This window comes from Lathyrus oleraceus, chromosome 6 (genome assembly GCF_024323335.1).
Source record: "Lathyrus oleraceus cultivar Zhongwan6 chromosome 6, CAAS_Psat_ZW6_1.0, whole genome shotgun sequence".
NCBI lineage: Eukaryota > Viridiplantae > Streptophyta > Magnoliopsida > Fabales > Fabaceae > Lathyrus > Lathyrus oleraceus.
This window is the reverse complement of record NC_066584.1, coordinates 64512995-64529494: the sequence shown is the minus strand read 5'-3', so window position 1 is coordinate 64529494 and position 16500 is coordinate 64512995. Positions and strand designations below refer to the sequence as shown.

At 38.4% G+C, this 16500-nt stretch overlaps 1 protein-coding gene and 1 long non-coding RNA gene across 2 annotated transcripts; both read left to right on the top strand.

Annotated features, from left to right (window-relative positions):
- The first annotated feature begins 8137 nt into the window (after positions 1 to 8137).
- On the top strand, positions 8138 to 9206 carry LOC127097076 (uncharacterized). Its single transcript, XR_007792910.1, has 3 exons — positions 8138 to 8272; positions 8361 to 8412; positions 8504 to 9206. It is a non-coding gene; the product is annotated as an uncharacterized LOC127097076 (long non-coding RNA).
- Positions 9207 to 10804: 1598 nt separating this feature from the next.
- On the top strand, positions 10805 to 11539 carry LOC127094042 (uncharacterized). Its single transcript, XM_051032913.1, has 3 exons — positions 10805 to 10900; positions 11010 to 11335; positions 11485 to 11539. The coding sequence occupies exons 1-3, from the start codon at positions 10805 to 10807 to the stop codon at positions 11537 to 11539; spliced, it is 477 nt and encodes a 158-aa protein (XP_050888870.1).
- The last annotated feature ends 4961 nt before the right edge of the window (positions 11540 to 16500 follow it).

Below are 16500 nucleotides of genomic sequence, written 5' to 3'. Positions count from 1 at the left end.
CTGTGGATCCCCTAGCTGAGTCAGGATGGTTATCCCCGGCAGGTTTAAAACGGTAGTTCCTCAGCATCCAGGCCTGAAGGTTGTTATTCCCCGAGTGGAGCGGGTTTCAATGAAATATATCTCCAGCAATGTTCATCCTACCAGTGGATTGGATGAGTTTCCGTAGCAGACTGATATCTGCATCCCCAGCTGAGTTGATTCTACCTATGGATTGCATGGGTTGTCCTCAGCGGAGTGGCATTTGCTTCCCTAGCAGGGTCAGGATGGTTATCCCCAGCAGGTGTCAGACTGATGCTTCCCCAGTTACCAGGCCTGGAGGTTGCTGTTTCTTCAGTGGAGCTATCTGTGAGCATTTCCCCGGTGAAGTCGACAGGTATCTGTGAGGGTTCTCCAAGCAGAGTCGGGATTGATATCCCCAGCAAGTCGAAGACCGTTGTATCCCCACAGAGTGTTGGTGGTTCTTATCCCCAGCAGTTTCCCGAGCGGATTGGGTGCAAAGGAGGTTCTTCCCCAGCAAGGGTTACCTTTTCCCAGCAGCAATGTTATTCCCCAGCGGGGTGGAGATCGGAGTATTGACAAGTTCCTCAACGGAGTGTCTCGTGATCCCCAGCAGAATCCCTTGAGGGGGATGCCTTTTTTATGCATTCATCATGTAGAATAAGCATAGCATATTGCATAATAAATCGCGTAGCATTTCCATAATTATGGAGCATTACGCAGAAAAAGTCATGCATCATTGCAAGCATAGGCTAGTCTCAAGCTGTGGTTATTGTTTGAGAGGTGGTTTCGACAGAAGTTGGAAGATGTTACTCTGATGGGTTTAGCATCATGATGTCAGATCAGCAATATTCCCCAGTAGTGCGATGCTGGAGGAAACTTTTCCGTCGGACAGAGATAGAAATGTTACGCGATCAGCGCGACTCGAGCCGTGGTTACCACTTGAGATTTGGTTTTGCCGGACAGTGAAGACGATACTCCGAGGAGTTCAGCATTGTGAGATTGGAGCAACAGTATTTCCCAGTCATCAGTAAGTGTCTGGTCGAGCTTTCTTTGGTGTCAGTAAACATCATCATTCGATGTCCAGTAAACGTCGAGTTATTTCCCAGTCATTGTTTAATGTTTGGTCGATCATTGTTTGATGTCCTGTCAACATCATTGTTCGATGTCCTGTCAACATCATTGTTCGATGTCCTGTCAACATCATTGTTCGATGTCCTGTCAACATCATTGTTTGATGCCTGTCAACATCATTGTTTGATGCCTGTCAACATCATTGTTTGGTGTCTGTCAACATCATTGATTCGATGTCCAGTAAACGTCGAGTTTCCTCCCAGTCATCAGTAAGTGTCTGGTTGAAGGTGTACCCTCTGATATGTCGCCCTCAGAGTGGTTTGGTGTTATTTCCGTCGTTGCCAGCGGAATTATCACGAGAGATGGGAGAGCGGGGTTCAAATGGAGAAAAGGAAGTGTTGAGGCATTTTCTGGAGATTGGGGTTCAAATGGAGAAAAGGAGACACGGGGTGTTTTCTGGAGATGGGGTTCACAATGGCGATCGCAAGTTATCGTCAGGCGACTGGGGTTCAAATGGAGAAAAGGAGACACGAGGTGTTTTCTGGAGATAGGGGTTCATTATTTTGGCAAATAGGAGAACGGGGTTCAAATGCAGTGATCGGGGATCATTGGCGCGAAAGAAAATTTCGGGGTTCAAGAAAATGAAAAAAGAGCGATCATCAGAAATTTCGGGGTTCAAGAAAAGCATAAAAAAGAAAGGAATGATAATCCCTAGCGGATATGTGGTGTTCAGGCCGTGGTTATCCCTGCGTTACCATTTATTTTGGTATCCAGGTCGACGTTGCTGTTTCGGTGATCCGACCGACTTTCTCCGTTCCAGACGGGTTCTTCTTCAAGATTGTGATTCTTCGCCGATTCTGACAGGCGTTGTTAATTATTTTCCATCAGAGTGCAAATTGTTCGTCTGTTCTTGGTATTCAATCACTCTTCATCCTGATCATCTGAAAGCCGAGGCTATTCATATCGACAGGTTCACAGTGGATTGAATAGGGGCAGCTGTAATACCTCAAAATTTGCCCTCCTCTCTTGGGACTAGCATAACATATTGCATATCATTTTTAGGTCATTAGGCATTGCATATTGCATATCATGTGGTTACATTGTGCAAGTTATCCTCCCAAGTCTTGATCAGGAGATGAAGAGGTTATGTGCAAGCTAGGGTTTCATTGGACTGGATCACTGACTGTCTGAGGGTGGTCCAAATTAGGGTTTTGTGGTTCTCAAGGAGATTGGTCTACATCTTGGTTGCAGTGATACATCATCATCATCATGGTCTTGTATTATCCAGAAGATTCAAGAAGATTGATCAGATACCTTGGGATTAGGGTTTTGACCACTAGTCAACCCTAATCAATTGCATTGGGCCAATCAGGGCATAGCAAGGAGATGGGGTCTATGATGGATATGGGGATCATTTCATGATTGTATTGAGCTTATTGAGGATAGGGTTTCATCATTGAGCCATTTCATCAGAAGATTGGGGCTCAGATTGATCAGTGCATTGCCAGATTCATCTATTAGTTGAAAAAGTCAACTGTGGTCAACTGTGCTTGATTTTATGGATTTGGAGGTGGGAGAGAGTTGGATATACTTCACTCATGTTGAAACAAGTTTCATTTGACATGTCAAAGCTCAAGAATGAAGAAAATAAAGTCAGGACAAAAATTGCCAAAAATAGAAAGTGACTTGTAATGGAAGTTTCCAAAAATGGAAAGTTTTTCACCACAAAATTACATGTCCAAAGAAGCTTCAAATGAAAATTTGTTCAACATGAAAGTTGTAGATCTTGGTCTTACCTTTCCAAAAAGTCCAAGAACTTGAAATTCTCATGTATGGTTGACAAGTTATGGTCCATTCATTTTCCAAAAATGCCTATAATCAAAGTGGCATAACTTCCACATGGAATGTCCAAAATGAGTGATCTTTTTATGAGCAAACTCCATTTCACATGTACTTTCATGGTGCATAATCAAAATTCTTCAAAAATGGTCAATGCAAAAGGTCAATTTTCAAGTGCACTAATTAAAATCCAAGGGCAAAATGGTCCAACTTGAGAAATACTTGGAATTTTGGAATGGGAGTTTTTGCAACACATCACAAATGCCAAATGTGACTTGTTCCCACTGTCATGAGCTGTCAAGGATCAATATTTGGCTAGGCTATTTTTGAACTTTCACTTAAAGTGCATTTTTGGCATGACATAGTGAAAATGAGAAATACAAGGCCAATTGACATGAGACCAAAGCCAACACACTCCAAATGACATTTAGAATATGTTTGAGCTGTCACCTTGCTGTCACCTAGCCTAATGTGAAATGTCACTTTTGCCCTTGCATTAAGAAAATGGCATTACACTAATTAACTCATTTTGGCTAATTTGGATTAAAAGGATGATTAAGGCATGAGTATAAAGCTCTAATTGTAACTGAATTGCAAATCACAATCACAATTCTCAAGGCTTGTAACTGATTTTCCCTCCAAATTCACAAAAACTCAAGAATCTTCATCAAGCTTCTTTGGATCCAAACTCCTTCAATTCTCAACCAAATCGAGAAATTCTTTTTGCTTCATCTTCCTTACATCTTCCTCTCCAACTGTTTTGGTGATTTGGTGCAAGAAAGCTTCAAATTCGTGACTGTTCAAAGTGTGCATATCAATGGTGATTTGAGATTTCTCACATCTGGATCGTGTTTGAGCTAAGACAACTTCTCCATTCAACTTCAGGAACCTTGGCACGCATCTGTTTGAGGTTTTTATGTCCAGAAGCATCAAGAATCACAGCTGTCTTCATTCAAGGTGCATAAATTCGAATCTCACCATTTCTTGATTTGTCATGTGCGTTTTGTAGTTCATGCATTGTAGATCATCATGATATGTGTAGTTTTTGGATTGGTTAACTGTAGAGAGAGATATCGCGCTTCGAAGTTTTGAGTCCATATCTTTAATCGATCGATCCCGTGGCTGTGTTAGGAATTAGGTTGAATGAGTTACATATCCATGTTCCTTGTGGAGAGACGGTTCCATTGATTATGAACTTGTTGATTTTCGTTAAGGTTCGATGTTCTTGATTATTTGCAATTTTCTGGAAATTATTGGTGAAGAACATGAACATGAACACGCTTTATTCCATTGCCTTAGCTTTTCGTTTGAAAATTGTGTTTCCCTCCAGCGCCAGCGAATCACGCTTTGCCATGTATTGTTTTTGAAACAACGCCGTTTTGGCCGATGCTTTAAAATTTACAACATTGCCACTGCTTCATTTAATTAAATATTTATTTCATTTCTTTTCCTTTTGTTTTCCAATTTTGATTACATGACTTTAAAAATTCATGGAGACTTCAAAATTCATCCAATTTTTGTGAAATTTTTTGTGCCATGCTCATGAGAATGTGTAGAATTTTATGGTGATTTTTGTGGAATTTTTGCACGTGTGGAAATTTAATTGGCCTATTGATTTTGTTCATGTGTACATTTTTGTATGCTTTGCCAAAACCTTCATGAAATGCTCATACCTTTATAGAAATGGATGAAAATTTTTGTGTTTATTCTGGACATGTTGATGGTGATTTTCATGTAGAGTTTATGATTTTTGGATACTTGGTGATGGAGATATGATTTTTTGAATAGAGGTGTGACAATTTGTGTCACACCTAGCTAGGTCAACTTTCTGATTTTTATTTGCATGGCCTAGAAATGTTTGATTGGGTTGAAATTTTACATGAATGATCATTGATATGTCAAGATTACATGTGATTTTTTCTGGAATTTTTGATGGAGTTTTCTAATTGATTGATAATTTTCTTCTCTGTATGCTCATTTTGTGACATTGTGTGACACATGTTGGCATTTTGCTTGTGAAATTCTCATATTGTATTGGATGAAGATGAAATTTGATATGAGCATTCTAGACACATTTTAGGACATCATGGTTTTGATCCCATTCATTTCTTAAATGTTGTCACTGTTTTATGATTTTTGGAAGTTGATGCTTGTGTTGATGCCTTGAATTGGCTTGTATAAATGTGTCTGGACTTCTTGATTTTCATTGACCTACTTTCTTTTGTCCAATTGAGCTGAAAATTGACATGCTATACATTGAATGTGTCCTGTTTAGGTGTGAATTTTTGTGAAATTAATTGAATTGTTTTGGTATGCTTTTGAGTGAGATAGTTCTGTTTGGTCATTTGGAGTTGCAAATTACATGTTGGATGCTATTTTGTGCATGAAATGATAATGGTGATTGATATGAGTATGGGACCAATTGCATTTGCTTTTAATTTGTTTGAATATGATTTTGGTTTAATTGCACTTGCTGTTTAGAATTTTTTATCCCTTTTGGACTCTAGGCTTGGCCTAGTGGTCTAGTTTCTCACAATTGGTGTGGATTTTCAGGTTGAAATGCAAAAGGCTTAAGGGAAAAAGTGCAAGTTGATTAAATTGAGTTTTGTTTGATGTTGTAAACTAACATTGATTTTGTGTTGTAGGGTTTGATGCTTGAGCTTGAGCTCATGGCTTGCACTTATGTGCATTAACTTGTATTGTCTGTATAGATTGACTTTTGCTGTTTATTGTTGGTTTGTCTGAGTACTGATGATACTTGATTGATTTCAGGTACATTTAGTCGCTTACAGTTCTTTAAGAACTTGCTTGCTGTTGCTTGGTTTTTTAACCAGTTAAGGTAGAATCTCTATACTTCATGTAGTTTGGAAGACCTGGCCTGTTACCTGGCCAGGCAACTGTCTGAAGTCCTCCTTAAGAGGCGATGTTTGTGGTTGTTTACTTTTGTGCCAAGCAGGTGAAGACCTCTATGAGGCAATTGGCGGAACCCAAGGGATATGCAATCTATCCCCCGCTATTCTGTTGAGTCGTCCCTCTGCTCACACCACTGTGTTGACGCATTGGGACACAAACCCAAGATCTTGTACTTTGTACAGTTGTGTCAGAGTCTTGAGCGTAGAAGGGTCCCTCCATTCTGGACCCACGCTCCTTTGTCTGAAGCTCTCCCTGGTCAGGGATAAGAGCTGTGAAGTCTAATCTTCACTCACCTTTCATCTGCTTCACCTTAGCCCCTCAATGGCAAGGTTAAGAGCGAATACTACCCCTGTACAGATGACTTGCCTAGGCAGTCAAACCCATTGTTTGAGCCCACTTGACTGGATATAGTGTGTGCTATGTGAATACTTGCTTGAAATGCTTGTTTTGATTTGTTGATGCTTGCCTGCTTGCTTTCTTCCTGGATAGGATTAGCTTGCTGTTGTGCAAGTAGGTAGAAACCATAACATAGGGCAATGATGCATGATAACACTAGGCTCGAGTACAGCTCCCTGGTAGTGTGTCTCCCCTTGGTTTCTGGCTAGAATTTCTTTCCCTTTCAGGGGAACTACATCGCCCTGATCCTCGTTCCAGACGAGGTATGTAGGCAGGAGACCGCGCGAGGTCTCTCCGGGCACCCTTTTCTTTTTTGCGTGTGTTTTGTTTGGCAGCTATCAGGCTCGAGTTCCCGACTCCCTGTTAGTCTGTGTGTGCCGTTTCTTCTGACGTCTCAGCGTCTCTTCTGGCTTGCTTGATGACTTGTAGGCTCGAGTTCCCAACTCCCTACTAGTTTGCATGTTCTTTCTTTCCCTTTCAGGGGAACTACATCGCCCTGATCCTCGTTCCAGACGAGGTATGTAGGCAGGAGACCGTGCGAGGTCTCTCCGGGCACTTTTCTTTCTTTTTGTGTGTGTGCTTGACAGTTATAGGCTCGAGTTCCCGACTCCCTATTAACTTGTTGGTTGTTGTGTGCTTGGAAGCTGATGTAAGTCCATCGAGTGACACTCAGGTTCCAGTGTGCGTGTGTTTCGGTTCGGATGCCGACGTAAGTCCAGTGATTGGCGATCGGGCTCCACGTTTGCCCTTTTGTGTGTGTTTTGGTTCGGATGCTGATGTAAGTCCAGTGATTGGCATTCAGGCTCCATGTTTGCCTGTGTTTGTGTTTGCTTGTTTGGCGTGCGTGAGCCGAACTACGGCAGCTCTGATTCTCGTTCCAGACGAGATACGTAGGCATAGGATGCGATGTCCTAGCGAGCCCTCTCTTCCTCTTAACCCCACCTGCGTTCCTTGTGTGTGTGATGTTTTTAGCAACCTTTTCTTTTCTTAGAGCGTGGATCCCGTCGAGTACGACGGACGTGAGGGGTGCTAATACCTTCCCCTTGCGTAACCGACTCCCTTACCCTTTCTCTTTGGTCGCGAGACCATGCTTTTTCCAGGTTTCTCTGAGCGTTTCCTTTCCCTATCTTGGGATAAATAACGCGCAGTGGCGGCTCTGTGTTGTTTTTGTTTTAGCCCGCCGGTTGTTTTTCGCGGATGCGACACCCAAGACACGAAAATGTCATGTGATCTGACAAATCCTTCTGTGATAATAATTATGTGCATAATTACCCTTTTGCCCTTATGTCTATATTGAACACAAGGCATAGACCATGTCATCCTTGTGCAGTTCAATATTGGGCCCATAAACATTTATCCTGTTATGCAGGATGGGCAAATTCCATCTAGGTCACTCATGTCCCTCAACATGCTTCGTGGAGTACCCATCAACCACTACTAGAATAAGTCATTTTAGCCTCCTAGTTTAGAGTCGGCCACCGACACGGACACTATTAGTGTCGGCTAAGCCTACACTAACGGACTCTATCTACGTACATCTTTTAAGACAAGTTATTTTTTTTATCAGTGTCGGCAAAACCGACACTACTTGTTATGTTACCTTTGAAGAATGTTTGATTAATTTATTTAGAGTCGGTTAGACCGACTCTATCTAGTAGCATTATTTTTTAATTAGTATTTATTTACTTAGAGTCCGCTTAGCCGACGCTATTCTTATAACATATACATTTTCCATTTATTTATCTATAATATATATATATATTTAAGGTTTAAGTATTTTATTTATTAATTAGAGTCCGCTTGGCGGACTCTATGGAATTTTCTATTTCTGACCAAAAATTGCGCGACAGCTTATTTCCCTCTTTCCTTTTCCCTCGTCATTTTTCACTCTCCCTCCATTTCATTTCACAAAACGAAAACCCTAATTCCATGCTAAATCGTGAATCCGTTTTTTCCCAATTTCGTGAACCGATTCGTGAATCCCTAATCCGTGAATCCATTGAAGAATCCCTAATTCAAAATCCCTCGTTAAAGGGTTTCTGAATCATCAAAGGTAATGCATATTCATCTCAAGTGATTTCCATGGAGTTTTGGTTTAATGAGTATGAGATAGTCATATGTTTTATGTTTTCTGAATGTAGGTTTTCCAGAACTATCGGCTTTGTGGATGCTGGAATCAACTTTTCTTTGCAAGTTTAGTATTGTTTCCAAATATGTTTAAAGTCTCCTTTAAGTCTGAAACTACAAAAATCAAATTATTTGCTAATTGGTTTTCTGAATGTAGGTTTTCAAGAATGCTCATCTTACTTAGTGGAGGCAGTAAGCAGTTGTTGAATGCAAGTTAATTTGGAACCGAAGCACTATATCATCCGGGATTTTGCAAAGACAACTCTTTCTCAAGGTTAGTCATCCCTATGTTAATTTGGAACCAGACTGAACTGTTAGTGTTTGCAATAGTTAGTGTTTGCATCAGTTAGTATTTCTCAAGGTTGAGAATTATTTATGAATTGATTTTGTGGTTATGAGGAGGCTATGGAATTTCCTAAGTTCTGCTTAATTATTTCTTATGGGGTCAAACTAAAAGAGCTGAAAAAGTTTGTGCTGGTTTAGATTTGTTTTTGTGGAACCAAGGTTTCTGGTATGTTGATGATATTGATGCATGTTTTCATCCTTCCTCTTATCTTGAATGTCCTTCATGTGGTTCTCTTGATGATGTTGCCTCCGAGTAATTTCCAGTTGTTGCATTGTGTATTGATGATGCGGCTGCTTGAGTGCTTTATAGATGAACTCATATCTGTAGTTTAGTTTCCCTTTTGTTGCTTGATGTATGTCCTCTAATGCTCTAGATTGTCCTGTTCTTGATGAGATATTTGTTGTTGAGCCTTCCTTGCTTCAGGCTGAAGGTGATGTTTTCATTGTGCCACCTGATTTGGCTGTTGTGCTTCTTGAATTATCTGCTGTGCCTGCATTCCATAACTGATTTCTGATGTGAGTTGCAGTGCCAGTATCAGCCATTTGTAACAATCTGTGTGTCTGCTATATATTTGTGACCTGATTATTAGTGCTTGTTTTCTAACTGTTGTTGATGTGTCTTAGTTAGTGTTTTGCTTGCTTCTAGTGACTGCAATTGAGAAGTGTTCCTTTGTTCTGTCTTGTGTTGTTGTCCTGTTGTGCATTCCACGAATTCGCGATATAGGGTTCGAAGAGGTTAGAATGGTGATTTATGTTAGAACGTTCGAAGAAGCCGCAAAGTTATGAGAGAGTGAGGTTATAGTCATTTTTCAATTCTGTTTGCAGGTGATTTGCTTGAGAAGTTTGTTGGGAAAAGTTGTTAGGTAACGGTTTAGAATTTGTTGTGAAATTCGGTTAGTTGATTTTGGTCATGAGAGAATGATGGTTCTGTTAGTTGGTTCCATTAGTTGTGAAGAGTGAAGGTTCAGTTCTGTTATAGGTTGGGAAGAGGAGTTTTGAAGTTTGTTATTTTCGGAGCGGTTGTTGAAGAAACCTGGAAGTTAGAAGTTGGTTAGTGAGGTTCAGTTTCTATTAACAAAGTTAGTTATTAGTGAAAGTGGGATGCTTTCAAAACCGTGCGTCTCATTGACATTCATACGAAAATAACAATAAGTCAGTGTGGTTTACAAACCTGTGGAGAAACCAATAGGAACTAACTGAATTAATATTACTAATACCAAAATTCAATTACAGTGGTTTTAACGGAAATGTACAAGAAATCCAAGTGTATTCTAACTGACTTGCTAATTAACATGCCGCATCATACATTGACAAGCTTTTAACGACAATATAACCGGAATTTCAAGCATTTCACATAAGCAAATTAACAAATAAAAAAACTAACATAGACTAACAGGGAGAATAATTACTAATAATTTTTTAATAACAGGAAGTCACTAACCCAATCATTTCAATAACAGTTCCAAATTTCCACTTAACTGTTTCTTAGTGTCCTAACAGGAATTTTAACAAATTAACATCCTCACAGTCTTTTTTTACTAACTGAAATTAACCTGCATAACTACATTCACATAAAACAAGGAGGGAAAATTTTACAATTTGCATTTCAGTTACATTCCACTTAAATCTCAATTTCGATTCAACTAACTTTTGAATTTCTAAACTAACTGAATTTACAATGGAATTTAATTTCAAAACAGAATTTGAGTTAAACATTTCACTCACCAAATCCACCTCTAACAGATTTTGTAACTTCTCATAACAGATCCTAACTAACTAATAACCTCTAACAGAAACAAAATTGCTGCACAGTTTCTGTTATGAACTTCTTAGCTAATTAAGTGTTAGGAAATTAATTAGTTGAATGTGTTATTACTTATTAGTAATGTCAGCTGTGAACTATTGTTGAAAGTCTAATAGTTTGCTTCTGTTAATGTTAATGTTGAGTTGTTATGACTTAAATGAAAAATCCACATCTAATAAAAAATCCACATCTTCTTTGTTGAAACTAGGGGGCATTTTGGATTCTCCATTAAGAATCTGTACTGTAAATTGCTCAAATTGTTTCCTGTAGAGCAGTGTTGTGTTATCAAATATCCGTAACTGCGGCGCTATGGTAGGTATACGTGGCAGTTTTCGGACTCGCCACAGTATGGAGAGGTTTTTGCTGTTGTTGATGTTTGGAGGGGTTTTTGCGTGTTATGATAATGTTTGGCAACTGCATTTGAATTATCAGAAACAACATTGTTTCTTTTCTTTTACTTTTAATTTTATCAGAAACTGCATTTGATAATGTTATGATAATGTTAAGAGTGTAGGCTGCATCGTCGATGCCAACACCAGCTCAGGCAGCATCGTCTGTGCAGGCTGCATCGTCGATGCCAACACCAGCTCCAACTGTAGTACCTGTTCATGCCACTACCTCTGAGAAATTCAGTTTTATGCCTACTCCAACTTTAAGCCATCAAACAATGGCTGGCCCTCAAAGTATAAACCTTCAAACAATGGCTAGCCCTTCAAATTTGGCAGAGGAGGAAGATGTGGATGCTGATGAGGATGAGGCGGTGGGTCAAGAAACTATTACCCCTCTTGTGCCAACAATAGATGAGAATGGGAAAGTTATTATAAAACCATCTGGTACTGGGTAAGTCATATATATTCTCATAATTTAATAATTTAGTAGTTTTATTATTGTATTTTGTCTAAAATATATATAACCTGTTAAGAAAGTTGAGAATATTACTATCCATATGATTCTTAATAATTTAGTAGTTTTATTATTGTATTTTGTAGGCTAGTTCCTGCCAAAGAAGTTGCTGGTGCCATTAATTATGCGATACGCAAATAATTTTATAAACCTATACATCATTGGTCTGCACTCGATCCTGATACGAAAGCTGATTGGTTTAAGTTGTTTGGAGTAAGTATTTATTGACTTTTGTCACTTAAGTTGATCAAATTATATTTAAAAAAGTAACTAATTGGTTATTAATATTAATTATGTGATTTTAATTATTTTTAGGAGAAGGTTTCGTGGGATCCTTTCGATCATGCATTTGTCTATAGCGCATTTGAAAAAAAAGGAAGAAAACGATTAAACGACATGTTGGGGAAGGCGAGGAGAAAAGGGACTCGACCTTCATGGATTGGTGATGATGCTTGGGTTGAACTTCAAACTTATTGGAAAAAGACCGAGTTTTTGGCTGTGTCTTCTCAAAACAAGACCAATCGAGCTTCCGCAAGAGGCGGAGCAGTCCACACCACAGGCCGTAAGGCTCATATTGATGTTGCACTTCAACTTGTAAGTAATAAAATCCTAACAAATTATTATTATTATGAAGATTCTTTATATCTTGACAGTTTTACTCGTATTCTGTATTGATTATTGGATTATTTGATTTTTGTAGTCACGTGAACTTCAAAGGGATCTGCGTCCCGATGAGTTATTTTTAAAAACACACAAGAGGAAAAATGGTGAATGGGTTGACAGTCGTGCTGCATCTACTTATGTAAGTTCTCGTAAATTTTACTGCATCAATATTTGCATCCATGCTTTCAGAAGCAGACTTATTCAAATTAAACTCTCCAAAAAGGATCTAGTTATCCATTTTTATAGTCTAATGTAAGTTAGATATAATAGCACAAGTCCTATGTTTAACTATCAGTTTGAAATTCCTGCAATCAGTTTGCTGTGCTGTTTGATATTTGTTTGAAATTCCTGCATCAATATTTGCTGTGCTGTTTGATATCGGTTTGAAATTCCTGCAATCAGTTTGAAATTCCTGCTTGTGTTATCTTGCTGTTAAATATTCCTTACTTTTTCAACCTACTGACAGTGACGTGCTAACAACTCAACATTACTCACTAATCCGACTCCTAACACTAACAGAAATCAAACATTCAATTAACCATGCTAACCACTAATTCGAACTATTTTTTTTACTTGCAGTCCAATTAAGGTTGGTATATAATTCTAATAGAGTTTCAAAACTGCTAACTCTATCCATGTAAACTAACTCTAACTTTTGTGATAATTCGTTCTATTAATCAACAAGGAGCATAGTTAGTAATATTTTTTATTAGTTTTTTTGTTTGGTTGTTACACTGTGAGTGAAGTTAGGAAAGAGTTGTTAAAATGCAATTAATTATAACTTCTGTTAGATGACAGTTGGAATGTTAATTCGGTTAGAGTTAATTTGTTAGATGTTTGGACAAGTTGAATTCTGCTAGGGAATCGATTCCATTGAAAATGAAATTCTGTCACATATATTACCTTCTAGATGCATGAGTTTACTAAGTCGATTTTGATCAAATGGAAACTAGCTTAATTGGTTCAGTCACATGAAAATGCTAGCAATCTTGTGGTGCAAATTGATTTGATTCATGATTTATGAAAACCTACTGTTAATTGATTATGCATTATTGTCACACTTATTTGAATATTAAATAGGATGGTTATTACTGTTGGCATTTTATTGAATTACGAAGTTATTGAATCAATTAGGAAATGAATGTGATTGAACAAATTTGGTTAAGTTGTTGTTGCTGCAGTTTTTTATGAAATTGAAACGCAGGTTGAAAAATCAATTAGGAAACTAACTATTACTAACTATGTAACTCAAACAAACTTAGCATTATAAATAGTTAACTGATTCAACCTTTTAACAACATTTAACAAATTCTAACAATTCTTAACAGAGCACTAACTTCTAACCAACATATCATCTCTAAATTCTTAACAGAGCACTAACTTAGCATTATAATGTTGTGTTATGCAGAAGACTTTTAAAGAGAAGTTTGATGCAGAACTTCAGCCAACTGAAGAAGGGAATGGAGAGGTTGTTCAAGTGTTAGATGGAGAGCGTGTAAATCAGCTATGGACAGAGGCTGCTGGGGGCCGTAACCGTGGTCGGGTTTATGGCGCTGCAGATTTAGCTATTAATCTAAAACGTGGATCAAAAAGTTTTACCCAACAATCTCAAACTCCTCAACACTCTATGTTTGGGATGTCATTAGAAGCTGAAAGAGCAGCTAGAATTAGAGCTGAACAAATTGCCGAGGCTGCAACGACCCAATTACAAGAGGCTAACGAAGCAATGCGAGCTGCTACCGAGGCTGCAAAAGCTGCTACCGAGACTGCACAAAGGATGGAGAGGGAGATGAATGCTTGGAAGGAATTTATGATGAAGAAATTTGACACTTCAACTTTTGTATCACATTCTCATCATTATGATGACGATTTGGATGATCAATCATTAGATGAAGATTGATCTTGTACTTTTAGTAGAACGAATTAATCTCGGATGTGATTACTTTTTGTGTATGTTTTTTGAAAGTTAATGTGGGTAGAACTTTTGTAGTTACTTTCACGAATGTTTAAAATTGTTTCCAAATGTTTTACCATAAATATGATATTGTGGATTGAAAAAATTTGTTCGAGTGAGGTTGTCATGTTGCAACCCGTTATTGTCCTTTTTTGTTGACTTTAGAGTCGGTGTATGCAAGGCTAAATATTATTATAGACTTTTCTATGTTGACTTTAGGGTCGGTGACACGGACGCTATCTGTTGACTTTTTTTGTTGACTTTAGAGTCGGACCGGCCAACGCTAAACATAATATTGACTTTTCATGGTTTTGAAACAACATAGCGTCGGTTCAATTAGTGTCCGCTTTAGCCTCCGTCTCCCCGAGGCTACGTAGCCTCGGTGTATCTTTATCCGACGTTACACAGTAGCTTCGCAACTTTTATTCAAGGCCCGACACCGACGCTAAACCGACGCTAACCACATATTAGTGTCTGTTTTTTCACCGTTAGCGTCTGTAAATGGCCGACGCTAATAACAGTTTTTCTAGTAGTGAACTGTCTTTATGGTTATCCAGTTACGGACAACGTTTGATCAGCAATAAAGCACTCGACTCTACATCCAGGGTCCATAGTGGTTTCAGGTCGAAGAGTGGTATACACCATTATCACCATGAGAATAACTTATGACACTTTGCATAACATTCTATATAGTATTCTCATAGCGGGTCAATCCGGTATAAATATTACTCTTAATATTCATACCTATGTTTAAGACTTGATAACTCCTTATCCATGATTCATGAGATGTGATCATCAGTCTATATACATAATAGTCTTAATGCTTTAGTGTTATCCCATTTCACAATAAAGCTCGACTATAGATACTTTAAGAATAATGCCCTTATGTTTAATGTGATCTCATGATCAAGTCATACTTGATACATTAAACGGACTAGCTATTCTAGGGACTTTATTAAACAAACGTAATAAAGAAAAAGCCTTTTATAATTCGATACAAGTACCAAATGTATTGGCCTCTAGGGCTTACACCAACATTAATCTTCCAAGAAAAAGCAATGAACTAAGTGTTTCTTATGAGATCAAGATATCAAGCCAAGTTTAATAAGGACAACTCTTAAGGTCAAACGACATTCATGAAGTTTTTGATGCTCTCCTGTCCAGTAATCCTTGATAATGGCATCTACCAAAGAATCTATATCTAACCTCATCATTAGAAGATTCAAGTCCTAGATGAAGTGTTAAATCAATGATGAATCAAGCAAGTCATTTTGAAGCTTTAGAGGAAGTGTAAAAGCTCGCATGATTCTAAGTCTATATGATTAGTTGAATGTAAAGCTATAAGAGTAATTCTAGATTTACTAAGGCAACTCTCTCACACACACATACATGCACACACGCGCACACACATACACACACAACAACAACAACAACACACACATATACACACGCACGCACGGATGCACATACACACACAAACTTGAACTTGGGTGCAGATGAACCATCGTCAAATATATTTTATAATCTGTATATGTGTCATACCCCCAAATTTGCCCTCCCATTTTTGCTTTTCACCTAACCCGCGATTCGAACCTCATTCATGTCTCATTCATGTTCATCATTCATTCTCGATTAACATTGATTAACAAACATCATAGATTCAAGGTTTTTTGGTTAACAAAGCTGGTTTGGAGTGAAGATTTTGGTATTGCTCGTCGTGTGGGTTGCAACCCTAATTCTTGGTCTTGAGGGATCTTGTGGCTTGGCCTCCGTGCATGAACTGGGCTTATGAACACTAGTTGTGGACCCATGGTCAGAGGAATTATTTGTGGAGTTTTGTAATTGGCTTAAAACCCTAATATCCTAAGGATGGGGACCATGAAGCTTTGGTGGTGTTTGAAAAGTATCTTGATTGATTTAAAGACCTGGATTGAAGGTTATGATTCATAAAACCCTAATCTCATTGTGATCTTTCACTCAGTGTGTGTTTCACTCATCCTCCCGTGCTTGGTCCATTCATTTTGTCTCGGTGACTGTGTCTCCATCAATGGTGCTTGAGTCTATTAGTTATAACCCAAGTCCTTGGTCTCATAATTTCCATTCATCATGATCATAGAAGCCCAAAATTCAATCCGTTTCAAGTGACATATTCATGTATTAAGTCATTTCATTTTCATTCAATTGATCAATTCCATTCATAAGATATTCATTACATACAAGAAATGCAAGAAAATATCATATCACATTGCAAAAACTCATTTTTTGGAAGTTTCAGCTTTGTGAGTCGAGTCATGACTCGGAGCAAAACCTTTGGGTCCGAACAGGTCGATTCACAGGTCGACTCAATTCTGAGAAACTTGAGTGAGTCGACTCACCCACTCCTTATGTCGACTCATCCCCCTTTGTTTCTTGAACCTTGTCCCTTCGGGTCCGAACAGGTTGACTAAATTCTGAGAAATTATGTTTGAGTCGACTTACCCACTCT

Coding starts and splice junctions, on each gene's coding strand:
- LOC127094042 (XM_051032913.1), top strand. CDS start 10,805: ATGGTAGGTATACGTGGCAGTTTTCGGACTCGCCACAGTATGGAGAGG. Junction 10,901..11,009: donor TTTTTGCGTGTTATGATAAT/GTTTGGCAACTG, acceptor TTAAGAGTGTAG/GCTGCATCGTCGATGCCAAC. Junction 11,336..11,484: donor ATAAAACCATCTGGTACTGG/GTAAGTCATATA, acceptor TGTATTTTGTAG/GCTAGTTCCTGCCAAAGAAG.